Source organism: Scophthalmus maximus, chromosome 12 (assembly GCF_022379125.1).
Source record: "Scophthalmus maximus strain ysfricsl-2021 chromosome 12, ASM2237912v1, whole genome shotgun sequence".
NCBI classification, from domain to species: Eukaryota; Metazoa; Chordata; class Actinopteri; order Pleuronectiformes; family Scophthalmidae; genus Scophthalmus; species Scophthalmus maximus.
Window position 1 is genome coordinate 24368444 of NC_061526.1, and position 17295 is coordinate 24385738.

Here is a 17295-nt window from a genome sequence, read left to right on the forward strand (position 1 = left end):
AAAGTTGAGGAAATAAACGTATCAGCTTTCTAAATATTGAGGCTAAAACCAGCAGTCAGTTAGCTTAGCATCTCTAGACATATGCCAATCAACAAGAGATATATTAGCATAAAAATGCTAAGGTAGGCTAATCGACCGCCGGCTACATCTTCATATTCATATCGATCGAACAAACATATTTTCCCAAAAATGCCAAATGTTTTCCTATAACGTCTGATTGGTTTGATTGTTGCCGGGCAGAAAAAAACGGATGCTGTCAATAAAATTTGAGAGGTAACAGAAGATGAGATGATGATAAAAATAATATATAAAAAAATGAAGATGCCATGATAAAATAAATTAAACAGGAATGAAAATCTGTGGAAGAAAAACTATTTTTTACAAAAATGCTTCATCAGTGTGAACGAGATGTTTGAGTCTGAAACTTTGACGTAACGTGGAAATTAAAAAAAATCCATATTATTCTTCTATTGTATTCATGTTGTCATTTAATAAATTTAAAGAGACGCTGATATTTCTCTTTTTTTTCTCCTCGTCAGCTGCTCACACGTAAAGATCTGACTTCTCTCTGAAGATTATTGAAATCACATTATTATCAATTATTCTCAAAACATTCACTGAGGTCACCCAGGTGACGTCGATGGCTTTGGTCTTTTCGTGGGATTTATTGACAATAAGAAAAAAAACTAATAATAATCCCAAAGCCAGCTTTGTATTTTAATAAGTAAATAATGAGGAACAGGTTTTTTTCTGGAAACTAAATTTGATCTAAAGTGGTAAAAAATTATAATAAAAAATCTGATTATATTTAATGAATCAAACACGCTGCTGCTTCAGATACACAAAAAAATAAACCCCAAAATAAAAAGAACTTTTTTCTCCTTTTATTATGAAATAGTGCTACAATGTACATTGCATTTCCTCCCCTGACTGTCCGCTGTCTGCTTGTGTGTGTGTGTGTGTGTGTGAGATCTGAAACCTGATCAACGTCAAAAAGAAAACTGATAAATATCCTCAGTTCCTCGCGACACAAGAGTGAAATAAAATGATCCATCCTGACGTTTTTGATCTTGTGTCATGTTAAAATCTGTTTTTTTTTCTTCTTTAAAAGTTTCTCTTGACAGAAAAATATTGGATTTTCTTTAAAGACGGAGTAGAAACAGACGGACAGTTATTTATTTACAGTGCTCGCGTGTGTCGGTGTTTGTTGTACGGTGACGTCAGTGCTCCACAGAACAGAACCAACAGAACCCATGGAGGGAGGAGGGAGGGAAATGAAATAAAAAAATAAAATAAAACGAGGTAAAGAAACGAAGAAAAAGTTAAAATCAGAAAGTCTATTCAGGAGAGAGGTTGTGTTTAAAGAGGCAGGACGTCCTCTCCGGTTTTCGGTTTCCAGTTCCTCAACGGCCAGATTTTTAAAAAAGAAATGTGTGTGGAGGTGGAATAAAACCTAAGAGACGGAGCGGTGATGGGATGAGCCAGGAGAGCCAATGGCAGGGAGGCAGGCAGGAGGAGGAGCCAATCAGAAGGCCTGCTGGGCAGGATTGTAGTTGAACGTGGAGGGAACGTGAGGCCGCTCTTCTAGCTTCTCGTACTCCAGATGGAACTCCTGGAAACAAACGTTCACATTGTGTCACCGTTTTCATATCGCACGCGTACGATTGTGTTTTTTATTTCTCTAATTTGTTACACATTGAAAATAGTTCCAATTAATATTACTTAAAAACCCAAACCCTTTTTTACTCAATCAATCCGTCAACAGAGATTTTATCTACGACAATATTCATAGATGATTAATTTATTCTTATATATAATAATATTATCTCAATTCATTGAGAAAGTAAGTACCTTTGATTTAATGGATCAAATCAAATCATACGTCGTGAACCTAAAATCAGATTTTTCTCTATGGTCAGTAATAATTTAAATGGTATTAAGATCTGAAGATACTGTATGAACGATTACAATCCACAAACTATAATCCATAATTACAATATAATTTTACTGGTTCCTTCAGAAAACTCAAAACTTGTTTATGGACTCGTTTAGGACAGTAGTAGGAAAATTCCTAAAAAGATCATTTTAAATAAAAACATTAGAAACAGTTTTAATCACAGTTTTTTTCAGGAAAATATCGGTTTGTTCACCTTGGCCACTTTCCTCCAGTTGAGGCAGTCGAAGAAGTAGTAGGTCCCTCTCTCGTAGGCGTTGGTCTTCAGCGTGGGCTCCATCCCCGGGGCCCGGGTGATCCAGACCCGCTCCTCTTTGTGGTACCGCCAGTCCCTGTTAAAGCTGGAAGGAAGGAAGGAAGGAAGGAAGACACACACACACACACACACACACACACACACACACACACACACACACACACACACACACACACACACACACACACACACACACACACACACACACACACACACACACACACACACACACACACACACACACACACACACACACACACACACACACTTAGTGTTAGCGACGACTGGCCACAACATGGTCACGTTTTCAAACGCATTGACATTTTATTGTCGTGGTTGTATGAGTGATGTTTGACCTGACGTGTGTGTGTGTGTGTGTGTGTGTGTGTGTGTTCTCCTCACAGTTCTACCGCAGCCAGCAGTTGTAGTAGATCTCCTCCGTTCATGTAGTAGAGATAAAACAGCAGATCTTCACCGTATCGAGACAACTTGATGGCTGCTAACTGTGAGACAGACAGTGAGACATGAGAAGTTCTTAAAGAAATATAATGACTTAAACACTGAATTACTTCCATACCAAGAAGGGGAAGAAAAAGAAAAATAGCTTTCTGGTGTTTGGTTTTCCGTTACGTACCTTGTCCCTTATGTGGATGTTGGTTAAATACTCTGAGGGGACGTGGAAGTCTGAAGGAAGAGGAAGGACAAAGAGACACTGATCACAACTAGTCAATGCTCTTCTATAAAGACGCATCAATACACATTGGCCACCAGGGGGCAGAGCATCAGAACAGACAGAGCATCATGATTATCCTGCTGCAGCTGGAGCATGTGATGAACGTGAGGACGACATAACTCTAATAAACTGCTCAGAATAGTCCTTTAATAATTACACGAGTGTCAGACTCACCGATATCCTGCGGTCGACACGGAGCCGACGCCCACGGAGACGCAAACTTAGGATAGAGATTCCTGACGGAGACACGGAGAAGAGAGAGAGAGATTTATTTGATCTTCTCAAGATGAACGGTTAGAACAATTACTGACAATTTTGACGCGTGTGTGTGTCTGTGTGTGTCGTACTCGGGTGAGTTGAGGTTGAGGCCGAGCGTTGTGAGGTCCGAGCCCAGCGCCAGGTGGACCATGCCGGGGTCCGTCTCCGCTGCCCGGATGAACGTCAACAGGCCGATCATTCCAAACTGGTCCGTTACCATGCCGATGGGGATGTTGGTCACACGCCCTGCAACGACGAGGAGACGACAGACAGATTTAGATTTTAAATAAGTCACATGACATGAAACATCAGCTGCTGATGATGAGAAATTCTCACCGTCAGGAAGAACCTGGATCCCTTTCTTCTGCTGGTTGTTGTTGCTCGGCACCGAGCTCTTGTCGCCGGGGAACTTTGGACCATCTGAGTTGGAGGCGGGCTTTCCTGATGAGTTCAGATTCTGATTGGACGGAGGGGAAAATTGGAGGGAAAAGTCAGAGGAAAACCAAATAAAGGAAATAAAATGAAAAGAAAATAGAGCTCGACGTTCACTTCTTTCCCAGAACACATGTCCTCCAAGTGGAAAGAATTGAAGACCATTATTTCGAATGATTTTTCCTTAATCGTGGGATCGCTGACCGGAGGGGCTCGTTACCGTTTTGCTGTCTTCGGTGGCGCTGCTGGAGTCTTTCGTCTGGTAGTTGGGTCCAGGCAGAGCCGGGAAGTCCTCGTTGTGGATGGAGAAGTCTTGCGACTGCTCACTGGACGGCTTGGTTACCATGCCAACTGGGTAGAAAGTTTTAAAGCGGTTAGCGATGCACAGATGACGTCGTCCTTACGTAAAATAACGGATCTTTAATAATGATAATAATAAAAGTAATAATAATTTTAACACACAGTGAAGGTGCTCACCGTACGGCGCCCGACCGGCCAGCGGGTTGAGCAGCGGGGTGGGATTCGAACCGCCGTCCCTCCGACTCCGGTCCGCTAACGCCGGGAAGTCCGACAGGTCCAGACCCGTCACGTTCTCACTGCCATCTAGACACACACACACACACACACACACACACACACACACACACACACACACACACACACACACACACACACACACACACACACACACACACACACACACACACACACACACACACACACACACACACACACACACACACACACACACACAGAAGAGGTCAGGAGTTAGATAACCAACATTAAAAACTAATTAGAAATTTGTAAAAATTTATGATTATGTCAAATTTTGTTTTTCAGTTTTTTTACCTGTTCCATTGAAGATGTTGTTGGATAATGAGTTGTTTAGGTTGAAGCCGGGATTCCTGTTCACGCCAAACCCCGACATACTGACATACACACAAAATATTAGACGATGAGTTGCAGCGATTGTTGAACTTGTTTGTGTTGGTTTTGTCTGGTAAAAACTCGTACGGTTACTGTGTGTGTGTGTGTGTGTGTGTGTGTGTGTGTGTGTGTGTGTGTGTGTGTGTGTGTGTGTGTGTGTGTGTGTGTGTTACCTGTTGATGGTGAACGGCTGCCGTGCCTGCTGTGGTTTGGGCATGCCGATGATGCTGGGCGACGACCGACTGGGGCTGCCCATGCCGCCGCCACTCCTCCCTCCGCTGCCGACGCCCCGCTCTCCTCCGATGCCAACGCCCATCCCGCCCGTCTGACCCGTGGGACCGCCGACCTGCTGATTGTGGTTCATCACGCTCCGACTCATCGGCAGGATCCCCCTGCACAGAGAGAGAAAGGGAGAGGGAGATGAGCAGGTGGATCTGAATCAAGGACACTGAGGTCACATATTGAAAGTGTGTGTGTGTGTGTGTGTGTGTGTGTGTGTGTGTGTGTGTGTGTGCGTGTGTGTGTGTGTATTACCTGCTGGGTGAAGGGGGCGTGTGCATGGTGCCGGTGCTGGGTGTGCTGACGTGGCTGGAGAGCTGGCTGGCAGACGGGTTCAGGCCGCTTCGACTCAGCGGCGGCGCCGCGCTGCTGTTCAGACCTCGCATGGGAAAACCCAATGCGCCTGCGGAGACAGAAAACCAAAAAGAACCGAAACCTGAACATTGACTGTAACTGCAGAGACAAGGTGATGAGCAACATCATGACATCATGAGCAGGGTTCAGAGTTCACCAACATCATACTGAAATAATAAAAACACAATATGGATTTAAAGGTTTGTCAGCAGGATGAAAAAGCTCCTGAACAGATTCACAGTGAACCTGGTGGAAGAAAGAATCTGTGACATTTTGTCTCAGATCTGGGAATTTTTATCTCTTTCTTTAACATTGTCACATTTTCCGAGGCGGTTGAAGTTTAATCTTCGTCTCATCCTGCAAAACAAAAGCTGTGTTCAGACAAGAACTCCGGAAAACGTCCACGAAATATTCCGTCTGGAGTGTTTGCTACGATGAAGGCAGCAGGAGATTATCTGAGTCAGCCTGTCACGACAATTAATGTTATCGACTTATCGTACGATACGTGAATATGAACTCAATACATTTTTTATTGACTTCAATAACAGCCGTGTGTGTTGACATAAGTCCCACTGCCTCATTCTGCTCATCTATGTTCTCGTCGTAGGATTAATAAATTACTGGTTTTGTCTATAAAGTGTAAGAAAATATGGATTTCTTTGTATTTAAAAAAAAAAAATAATTGCCTGTTTTGTCAAAAACACAAGTCTAACACGTCAGCTGATGGGAAAAGTTCCGGAGCAACATTTGCCTTCACACATTGAGCCTCTCCAGAAATTTTCGGGACAACGTCCAAAACTTGTCTGAAAGCAGCAAAACAAACCAACAAACTAAACATGCGTTGAGTTTATATACAATGTTTCATGAATATTTGATAGTTTGATACGAGTGTGGTCAGAAACACACGAGCGTGTGCTCGTCTTACTCTGCGGACCATATAAGCTGCTTCCCAGCTGCGACAGTTGACCCGACGTGGACGAGGACGACGACACCAACATCTGCAGAGACAAATCACACAGAAAGATTCATCATCAGATTTATTTTTTTTTTGATCTACACAATGACAAACTACAGCAGCTAACGATTTGTTCTGATCTACGACTCCCAGTTGAACCATGATTATTATCTTGGTGTGTTTCCCCCACGAGTTCACACAGTTAAAGAGTTACATAAAGAAACATAAAGGAAACAGTTGAGTTATGTAAAGAAACATGAAGGAAACAGTTGAGTTATGTAAAGAAACATGAAGGAAACGGCTGAGTTATGTAACCGTACGTCTTTGTCTGCGCGGTGAGGAGGGAACATGGACTGCTGGCTGTAGTAGAGGCTGGAGTCGTCGGCGTAGTCGCTCTCCACCCCCCCCTCCATAAACTTCTTCCGGTTAGCACCAAACATGCCGCGTGTCACCTGAGAATAAAACCAGAGAGGAAAACATTAATGATTCATTGTTTTCAAAAATCATCTTTTGTGCCTTTTAAACGTGAAGATTTGAGGTTTCGTAACTTCTCGGGTTTCGGACTCTTGGTCCGGGACGTTCTGAAATGTTTAACGTGACTATATGTGTGATAACGTCCATACTGACAGGATTTCTGTTTTGTAACAGGTGGAATGAAGCATATCAGAGAAAAATGTGGTTGTTTATTGATTATTGCTGCTTTAGCACATGAAGTCACGTTAAATGTTATAGAACGTCCTGTAAGTCAGACTAAACAAAACAATTACAGAAGTCACATTTCACTAATATTCGTTTACAGACAGAAACATTCAATGAGAAACTGATCGGCAGATTAATCTGCATAGAAAATAATGGTTTCTTGCAACTGTCGACAACTTTGAAACAACAGCAGCTCCGATTCTGCATCTTCTTTTATAAACACAACACATTGTCACGTAGGAAACAGTTTAACAAAACTGTAAACAAAAGTGACTAGACTGAAGTAAATGATCTAGACAAATACAAATACATTCACAATCTTTCAATACATTTTACAGATATTGTTTGTGCTTCGGCGTCGTGTCGATCGTGGACACAGTTGTTGAATGATCCGACAAACTGTCTTTAATGTACAAAGTGTGTAATTCATCTCGGGACACGTGCACATCGTCTCAAACCTGTTTCACTAATCAACTCATCAACTCATCAACTCTGGATGAGAAACTTTCCACTGGAGCTCGAGTCTTATTCTGAGCCACTGGTCAGACAAACGTGCAAAATGTCTACTCTCATAAACATAATCATATAAACACATGGACCTGGGGTCAGTGGGCACAGTGACCTTTCAGGTTTTAATAACTGAAGCAGGTTCTAGTCAAACATCCTCAGTCAGATCCTCAGACCCAGTGAGCAGCAGGCTAACGTGAGATGCTAACGTGCTAACAAACGTGTATAAAGCGAGTGTTAATGCATTGAAACCCCCGCGTTTCACAACACGAAGTCACCTGGACGTCTCACCTGCGACCAGCGGCGTCAGCACGAGACTCGTGTTGTTTAAAAAAATACATAAAAAAGAAATGCACCAGTGTAGCAGAGGAGCTAATGTTAGCTAAAGCGAGCTAACGCTAATCCGCCTGACTGGAATTCCGGTTAAAAACACGACACTTCCCGCTTCTTTTCCCCGCAGCACAAATAAACACACTCGCGCCGCTTCGTCTTCTTCTCACGAGTCTCACACAAATATCACATATTAGCAGGTTCTGTTTCACCGTGTGTAGCTGCACAGTGTGTCCGGAGCTACCGCTAACTAGCTCTCTAGCTAGCTAGCAAGCTAGCAAAGCGCGGGTGAGCTAACAGCTACTTCCGTAGAAACGCATGAGGAGCGTTAGCGTAGGAGCTAACGCTCGCTACCGAGCTAGCCACAAGCTAACAGCGACGTTAAAAGGGCCGCTACGGAGGCGGTTGAGAGCGGGGTTGATGTTCTCCGGGAGCCGGATAAAGTGGACTCGAGTGCGGTATTGCAGAACTGGCCGCCGGGCGGAGAGGAGCCCGGGGAGCAGGTGTGTTTTTGTCCGGGTTCGGGGCCTGAGGCGCCTCCGTCGGTCCGTTCCCCCACAACAACAACAATAAGAAGCGGAGCCGCGGTGGAAGTCGCGTCTCTTCGCGTCCCCGCGGCGGCCCGGTGGTCCCGCGGTGAGCCACACCGCCGCCGGGGTGTCAGCTCCGCCGGGCCCCGGTGGGTGAAAGACTGAGAAAATGAATTAAAGGAATAAAAAAGAAGAAGAGGAGCTCACCGCATCAATCTTTCTTCTCCGCTACAATCCAAGATGGCCGACATCTCTTCGCCGATCAGCGAGGATGCTGGGAAACCTTTGACCTCTGACCCCTGAGCCCCCGTCACTCGACTCTACTGTTTAACCTCTGACCGCTCACTCTACTGTCTGACCCCTGAACACACCACTCTACTGTACTTTACTGTCTGACCCTGAACACACCACTCTACTGTACTTTACTGTCTGACCCCTGAACACACCACTCTACTGTACTTTACTGTTTGACCCCTGAACACGCCACTCTACTGTCTGACCCCTGAACACACCACTCTACTGTACTTTACTGTCTGACCCTGAACACACCACTCTACTGTACTTTACTGTCTGACCCCTGAACACACCACTCTACTGTACTTTACTGTCTGACCCCTGAACACGCCACTCTACTGTCTGACCCCTGAACACACCACTCTACTGTACTTTACTGTCTGACACTGAACACACCACTCTACTGTCTGACCCCTGAACACACCACTCTACTGTACTTTACTGTCTGACACTGAACACACCACTCTACTGTACTTTACTGTCTGACCCCTGAACACGCCACTCTACTGTCTGACCCCTGAACACACCATTCTACTGTACTTTACTGTCTGACCCTGAACACACCACTCTACTGTACTTTACTGTCTGACCCTGAACACACCACTCTACTGTACTTTACTGTCTGACCCCTGAACACGCCACTCTACTGTCTGACCCCTGAACACACCATTCTACTGTTTGACCCCTGAACACACCACTCTACTGCAATCATGATTCATTTCACAACAAGATTAAACACTCTAGAGGCAAACTGTACTTTTTAAATATAATATTTTTTGTATATATTTCATATTTAATATATTTATATACAATAAAACTGATCTTCAGATCTAAAATACATTGACCACAATATTAAATATTTATTAAATATTAAATATGAGATACATTTAAAATATATACACATTTTTAACATACACATATATAGTCATAGTCATTAGATATATTTCCATCCAGTATTTACACACAAAAAATGTTGTGGTGGAAAGTAATGTTATTATAAAAGTTAAAAATTATTGAGAAAATGTACAACATTTCAAGGTAAATGTTGTACTATTGTATTATTCTGTTATATTTACTTTATTTTAAGTTACTTTACAAATTCATGTAAAAATTAATTTATGTATATATATATACATAATCAACAAAGATGTGTTGTTGTAGATTAAAAGAAACATTGTTTGTTTGCATTTGTAACGTGAACCACGTGATCCATATCTTAATTTATGATTTTAAATGTTTCTATTTTTCCTTCATTAATTTCTGTTTAAAATTTTAAAATTTCTGTCTTGTTTTATTTTGTAAATCATACAAACGGTGGACCGGAAGCTGTGTGGTGTCTACAAGCACTTTATTGACTTCTTTCTGATTGGACGATCCCTCTCAGGCTCATCGTGGCCAATGAACGTCGAGCACGGAGCCCCGTTGCAGCATAAAACCCGATTCGCCGAAGACCGGGGACATTGTTTAGATTTAAAACGAATCGACGCAAATAGAAACATGTCTGGACGCGGAAAGACCGGAGCAGGAAAAGCCAGAGCGAAGGCGAAGACCCGCTCCTCCAGGGCCGGGCTGCAGTTCCCCGTCGGCCGTGTCCACAGGCTGCTCAGGAAGGGCAACTACGCCCAGCGTGTCGGTGCCGGAGCTCCGGTCTACCTGGCGGCGGTGCTCGAGTACCTGACCGCTGAGATCCTGGAGCTGGCCGGTAACGCGGCCCGCGACAACAAGAAGACCAGGATCATCCCCCGTCACCTGCAGCTGGCTGTCCGCAACGACGAGGAGCTCAACAAGCTGCTGGGCGGAGTCACCATCGCTCAGGGCGGCGTGCTGCCCAACATCCAGGCGGTGCTGCTGCCCAAGAAGACCGAGAAGCCCGCGAAGAAGTGAAGACCCCCGGGACAACAACCACCAACACAACGGCTCTTTTAAGAGCCACACACTCCGTCTGGAAGAGCTGGTTCCTTTACAATAGAAACTACTACATCCTACATGATCTGCACGTTCTATAATACTGTATATAGATAATACTATGTAATACAAGGGCTTTTAAATACAGTTGGAAAGTAGAATTTTTTTTTTAGGTTAACATGATGCCAACAAGAAAATATTTAGTCCTCAATTAAATAACATTCATAACTTCAACGTAGGTTCCGCTTCTCAGATTGTAACACCAATGTAGGATAAATAGTATATTTATATACAACCATCACGTTGGAATCTGCTGCACACAGGGCTCCTCCATCTTTGGCAACTGCAAATTACAAATGTTACACTGTCTTCTTTCATGTTCCCACAATGGGGAAATTTGGACATTACAGCAGCAAAATGGACAGGAGAATATATTAAAATAAATATAAATGCTATATACAGAGCAGTAGCAATAGTTACAAATGGAGAATAAATATAAATATTGTACAGTTTGTTATTGCACTTCAAGTGTAGCAGTGAATATTTTTTACAGTGGTTGAGTCGTGTCTTATCACTGCCTGAGAGAAAAAAATAACAATACAAATTAAATAAAAATATTCCTAACCATATATTAATGTTACACTGAATAAAAACGGACAACATATGAAGACAAATCACGATCGCCCCCTGGTGTCTGGCTGCGGTATGTGCATGTTTTAATTGGAAGATGATGATTTCAGAACGAGGAAAAATGTAGCATCAAACTGAAATTAATGTATTCATTTTTTTTTACCACATGAATCATATCAAATTCAAAATAATGTAATATATTTTAAATAATTGTGCAATATTAAAGTGCCTGTAAATATAGGGTTATTTAGGTAAACCTAAATATACAGGCAGTTTGTGTAGTGAGAGACGTCAGGTGTCTTTTTCATTTATGTATATAACAGTATTTGTTATCAGCACTGACCTTCTGAAATCAGATTTTAAACATTTGTGTATGACTCCTATTAAACTATATATATTTTTACTGGGAAAAAAGGTATTTTATTAATGAAGTAGATAAGACAATACCAACAACAACCGGTAGGGTCAAAGCGCTTCTCTCGTTTAACTGATTCATTTACTTACACAATACCGTGCTCTTATTTTGAAGGAAGTATACCCGGTAATGTAGAGGCTGACATGGTGCAACTTGAAAAGAGGAAGTGAAAACTGGCGGGCGGAGGTCGAGCGGACTGTTTTCATTCACGTCCGCACATAAGATTTAAATAGCAACGTTTGTGAACTTACCCTTATTCGTTTTTCTTCGGAAGTGTTCGAACCCATCATCCATCATGAGCGGACGCGGCAAAGGAGGCAAGGGACTCGGGAAAGGAGGCGCCAAGCGTCACCGCAAAGTTCTCCGCGACAACATCCAGGGAATCACCAAACCCGCCATCCGCCGTCTGGCTCGCCGCGGCGGCGTGAAGCGTATCTCCGGCCTGATCTACGAGGAGACCCGCGGCGTGCTCAAGGTTTTCCTGGAGAACGTGATCCGCGACGCCGTCACCTACACCGAGCACGCCAAGAGGAAGACGGTGACCGCCATGGACGTGGTGTACGCGCTCAAGAGGCAGGGCCGCACCCTGTACGGCTTCGGAGGCTAAACCACCAGCACCTGAACGCACCACCAACACCTGAACGCACCAACAACAACACAACGGCTCTTTTAAGAGCCACTCACTTCTTCTGACGAGACACGGTCCTCATTACACCACTGATCATATTTATTACACCTTATATCTCTATATCATACATGAGAATAATTTGTAAGACGTTAACTAAGAGGTTTTGTCCAATGAAACATGTCAAAGCAACAGATTACTAGTGTTTCCGGACATGAGTGAAGTTCACCGACACAATGTTCCAACGAGGAAACTAATCCGATGAGCTGAATCCAGCTTTAATCAAATGTTATCAGTTCTTATTCACATTTATAATAAAGTGAAGTTATTCTTTACGATGAATCAAAACGAGGTTTGGCGCAAAGATGAATATTGTTCAATGTTAACGTGTCTGATGTGATTAAACGTATCATTGATGATTATACTTCATCTTTATTATAGTTATTAACAATGAGGTTTGGGCCCAACAATAACCTTTAGTTTACATTGTTTTAAACACTGTCATGAACAACTCTGAAATAAAGTCGTTTTGTGAACTTCAAACATCCTACATCATTAAGTGTCTGATTAATAATACCAATACAACAATTCTGATATTCGATTAAGTCATAATTTCATTTCTTTTGGCAGAATGGACTAATATTAGCTTCCCATTTATGATTCACTGGACCAAACAAGTTAAATGAGTAAGTATTAATAATGTTTTATATGGTCTTAATTTAACTACATGTGTATGATGCTGAATATGGCAGAACCACGTTTCGGCCTCATGTGATTACAGTATGACTATTGTGAGGAAACAGTTTTAATAATTCTTCCTCCGAGCCTCATCTGTAACATTTCGTTCATGATAACTTAGTGTAGAATTTCTGCTCTTCACGTATAAGTGAGTGGCTCTTAAAAGAGCCGTTGTGTGGTGTCGGGGGCCGGGAGACTCTACGCTCTCTCCCCGCGGATGCGGCGGGCCAGCTGGATGTCTTTGGGCATGATGGTGACCCTCTTGGCGTGGATGGCGCACAGGTTGGTGTCCTCGAACAGGCCGACCAGGTAAGCCTCGCTGGCCTCCTGCAGAGCCATGACGGCGGAGCTCTGGAAGCGCAGGTCGGTCTTGAAGTCCTGGGCGATCTCTCGCACCAGGCGCTGGAAGGGCAGCTTGCGGATCAGCAGCTCGGTGGACTTCTGGTAGCGGCGGATCTCCCGCAGCGCCACGGTACCGGGCCTGTAGCGGTGAGGCTTCTTCACGCCGCCGGTGGCCGGCGCGCTCTTGCGGGCAGCCTTGGTGGCGAGCTGCTTCCTAGGAGCTTTTCCTCCGGTGGACTTACGGGCGGTCTGCTTGGTTCTGGCCATCCTTGACGGTTGTTCGAGAATTGAACGTAGTTTCAAACGGCGGCGGGCGTCTCGCTTTATAGTCGGAGCCCCAGCGCCGCCCACGCTGTGATTGGCTCAGATTTCGCACGTGACGTAAAGATTCAAACTGACTTCCTGTTTTCTACTGGAACAACCGCCATAGTGTTTTACTTTGACACAATGAGAGATCACACTGGAATATAATAATAAATAAAACTAAATGGAGAAGAGGAGGAAGAAAGTAGATGAAGAAAATAAAAGACAATGTTTTCGAAATGAAATGTGTTGAAATATGAAATATCCACAAACACGATGAGCACAGCTCTGTGATAATCACAAATGTAATACAGGATAAATAATGATACGGTATATAAAATCATACTCTGCATTTGTGAAAATTCTTTTATTAAAAAAAGATGTGAACAGTATATGAAGTCGATGTTTTCTTTTTGTGTCGCCTTGTTTACTAGATTGTTTCTTCTTGCAGAACCGATTGAAAAAGTATAAATACATACATTTGTAATACTATGCAGCAGTGTTCTGACGTGTTTTTTGTGAATGTTGTTCTATGCTGAATAATAATAAAATGTTTTTATTTACTGTACAACTTGTAAATAAGTAATGTCTCAGGATGTGGGCGACTCCCAAAACATCAAATGTAGTTTTTATAATTAAAATCAAACCTTTCATGACAATACAAAATTAATAAGATGTACTTATTTAATGAAAGATACTTTATTTGACTACACTGAACTGATTTGTAAACAATGTTGTCCTTAAGAGTAAGTACATATTCATTATTGAATTTACATTGCACTAGTTCAGATATATTGACATAATTCATGTGTAATAATCAAGAAATTGGCACCTTTCCTTTATTTTAAATTTCATAACATTAAAATTCGTTTCAAAAGTTGGTTTACACCATCACAGATCATCTAGCTGATCAGAGGAATTGCACAGGAAAGTTCAGGACGGTTGTGTCTCTCAGGCGGAGTGTGTGGCTCTTAAAAGAGCCGTTGGTCGGTGGTTGGAGCGTCAGTTACTTGGAGCTGGTGTACTTGGTCACGGCCTTGGTGCCCTCGGACACGGCGTGTTTGGCCAGCTCGCCGGGCAGCAGCAGGCGCACGGCGGTCTGGATCTCCCTGGAGGTGATGGTGGAGCGCTTGTTGTAGTGCGCCAGGCGGGAGGCCTCGCCGGCGATGCGCTCGAAGATGTCGCTCACGAACGAGTTCATGATGCCCATGGCCTTGGAGGAGATGCCGGTGTCGGGGTGCACCTGCTTCAGCACCTTGTACACGTAGATGGCGTAGCTCTCCTTGCGGGTCTTTCTCCTCTTCTTGCCGCCCTTGCCGGCGGTCTTGGCCACCGCCTTCTTCGAGCCCTTCTTGGCCACTGACTTCTGTGAAGGTTCCGGCATCGTCTACTCTGAGTGTTCAAAGATGTAATAACGTCGAGCAGGCGGAGACTCAATATATACAAGCTGCATGCAAATAAGGCTGTGCGGTCTCCTGCCTATGATTGGCTGAGATGATCACTGTGCTGGCGGGGCGTGTTTCCTCATGATTATATTATTTTTTAATTCATTTCAGCATTTTAACACTTTTACTTTCATCTAAAGTTTTAACAGCTGTATCATTATACATATAAATATATATATATATATCATATTTGATTTAACAATTTCACCAAATTAACAGTAAAATACCTTGAAATATCTAATATTAGCAAAGGAAAATCTCTTAAATCTGTCACAGGAAGGAAAATAATTCCATATGTTCAGTTTGTGATGTGAGGAATTTTAATCCTTATCAAGCCACAAAGAACTTTTTTCTATTCCTGGTGAAACTTTTTGGGAAAAACAAAATAGAGGAAAGTTTTTGGCAAAAGAAAATGACTGACTCTCATCCTCATTGACTTATTAAAAAAATTTAGTGTAATTATCAAACATATTTTTTATATCTTATTGTAAATCCCCTGAAATAGTCAAAAAGTTTATTAAAATCCATGCTCACAGATAAAAACTGGATATCGTAATTGTACATAGTTGAATATACAAACTACACAGTGGCTGCCCCATAATTCATACTCAACATATTTACTAAAACCACATTACACTGACATACAACTATTTATAAAAACAAAATTACAAACAAAAGATTTAAATATATCAACAGTTTTGTTAACAAACTTTAAAACCTACAGTTTACTTATTACGACCTATAACTGTCACTGTAATATTCAAGACTGTTTCTTCTGTTTGTTTATTAACAACATTTTCTTGATGAATATTTTTATTTTGTCTCATTGAATATTTTTTACATTTAAAACATTCCCAGGAGTTATAATACCATAATGGATGGAGAAGTCTTGTTTGCTTGATAATAATAACAATAATTCATAATTAAGGTCATCGTCTCCATGGGAAATGTCTTTGTCAAAGTTGCTTCAAAGTCTGGCAACATGAGCAACTGATTTGTTGCCGAGAAATTGTTTCATTAGAGTAAAACATAACATGGAATATTAATACTATAATAGTTGAATATCATTTCTTATCGGACTATTGTTTCTTACTATGTATTTATAATAAAAGTACTGTAACAGTGGATATGATCAGTGGTGTAATGAGGACCGTGTCTCGTCAGAAGAAGTGAGTGGCTCTTAAAAGAGCCGTTGTGTTGGTGCGTTCAGGTGCTGGTGGTGCGTTCAGGTGCTGGTGGTTTAGCCTCCGAAGCCGTACAGGGTGCGGCCCTGCCTCTTGAGCGCGTACACCACGTCCATGGCGGTCACCGTCTTCCTCTTGGCGTGCTCGGTGTAGGTGACGGCGTCGCGGATCACGTTCTCCAGGAAAACCTTGAGCACGCCGCGGGTCTCCTCGTAGATCAGGCCGGAGATACGCTTCACGCCGCCGCGGCGAGCCAGACGGCGGATGGCGGGTTTGGTGATTCCCTGGATGTTGTCGCGGAGAACTTTGCGGTGACGCTTGGCGCCTCCTTTCCCGAGTCCCTTGCCTCCTTTGCCGCGTCCGCTCATGATGGATGATGGGTTCAAGATGTTTTGAAAATTGTAGAGTGATACTCATGCTACAAACGCTCATATTTAAATTATATCTGCGGACGTGTATGAAGACAGTCACAACCACAGACGAATGAATTTCCGTTTCCTCTCTTTAGTCCTCGGTCATAAGAGCCTCTTCATTTCCAGTTAGACAACATTCAAAATAAAAGTAAATATAAAATAAATACAAGAAAAAATATGACCGAGCTGAACAACAACATGACCACCGACTGTTATTATCCTCAAATAATCGATATCCCAGCTATGGATCACTTACCTCACCACTTCTCTCATCTGTTTAGATAAAGTTTGACTCAAAGTCCAAAATGTTTCAGTTGACACAGGAAACTACTTGTGATCCAGTTCATCTTCTCCCTCGTGTGAAGCCTCTGAGAACAAAGTGTTTCTCACTAGAAGCTCATTCCTGGAATTCTCACGTTTTCTAAGAGTTGCCTCTCACAGCTGAGACCAGATCTTGGCAAATATAACAGTGTGTCACAAAGCATCTCAGCGAGTGAATAACTGTAAATGGACTGTATATGTTCATTATACAAAAGTCACAGTCACACAATCATAAAGCATTTATGTCACATTCATACGCTGGAAGAAAGGTCGCCCCAGAGACATGGGCTTCAGCCTGGGGGAGTCAGGAATGAAGTGCCATCCTTCGGGTTAGTGGACGACCGACTCTAACCCCCCCCCCCCCCAGCCTCACACCTGTCAGTATTGTGACCTTTAAAATTGCAGGACCTCATTATTAATCAGACGAGGAAAAATTGGCCTCAAGTATCGATGACTTTAGAAATAT

General features: G+C 42.7%; 5 protein-coding genes across 8 annotated transcripts; 1 reads left to right on the forward strand and 4 right to left on the reverse strand.

The window, feature by feature from the left end:
* Window positions 1–862: 862 nt before the first annotated feature.
* Window positions 863–8574, reverse strand: LOC118287325 (CCR4-NOT transcription complex subunit 2-like). Of its 4 annotated transcripts, none has more exons than XM_035612430.2 (15): window positions 8422–8574; window positions 6469–6600; window positions 6128–6191; window positions 5095–5242; window positions 4734–4952; window positions 4483–4562; window positions 4096–4236; window positions 3854–3984; window positions 3538–3658; window positions 3291–3447; window positions 3118–3179; window positions 2845–2894; window positions 2613–2713; window positions 2151–2295; window positions 863–1612 (listed from the first exon to the last, which is right to left on the reverse strand). In XM_035612430.2, exons 2-15 carry the CDS (start codon window positions 6586–6588, stop codon window positions 1526–1528), a joined length of 1626 nt encoding a protein of 541 aa, XP_035468323.1. In that variant the 5' UTR covers window positions 6589–6600; window positions 8422–8574; the 3' UTR covers window positions 863–1525. The 4 variants fall into 4 exon arrangements, with proteins under 4 accessions (XP_035468323.1, XP_035468330.1, XP_035468305.1 ...); XM_035612437.2 differs by having other exon boundaries at window positions 4111–4236; window positions 6119–6191; XM_035612412.2 differs by having other exon boundaries at window positions 6119–6191.
* Window positions 8575–9980: 1406 nt separating this feature from the next.
* LOC118287585 (histone H2A-like) lies at window positions 9981–10560 on the forward strand. Its single transcript, XM_035612911.2, has one exon. It carries the CDS (start codon window positions 10006–10008, stop codon window positions 10390–10392), a length of 387 nt encoding a protein of 128 aa, XP_035468804.1. The 5' UTR covers window positions 9981–10005; the 3' UTR covers window positions 10393–10560.
* Window positions 10561–12182: 1622 nt separating this feature from the next.
* On the reverse strand, window positions 12183–13458 carry LOC118287578 (histone H3). Its single transcript, XM_035612898.2, has one exon. The coding sequence runs from the start codon at window positions 13428–13430 to the stop codon at window positions 13020–13022; it is 411 nt and encodes a 136-aa protein (XP_035468791.1). The 5' UTR covers window positions 13431–13458; the 3' UTR covers window positions 12183–13019.
* Window positions 13459–14277: 819 nt separating this feature from the next.
* Window positions 14278–14865, reverse strand: LOC118287573 (histone H2B 1/2-like). Its single transcript, XM_035612883.2, has one exon. It carries the CDS (start codon window positions 14848–14850, stop codon window positions 14473–14475), a length of 378 nt encoding a protein of 125 aa, XP_035468776.2. The 5' UTR covers window positions 14851–14865; the 3' UTR covers window positions 14278–14472.
* A 478-nt stretch (window positions 14866–15343) lies between these two features.
* Window positions 15344–16508, reverse strand: LOC118287611 (histone H4). Its single transcript, XM_035612986.2, has one exon. It carries the CDS (start codon window positions 16461–16463, stop codon window positions 16152–16154), a length of 312 nt encoding a protein of 103 aa, XP_035468879.1. The 5' UTR covers window positions 16464–16508; the 3' UTR covers window positions 15344–16151.
* Window positions 16509–17295: the final 787 nt, after the last annotated feature.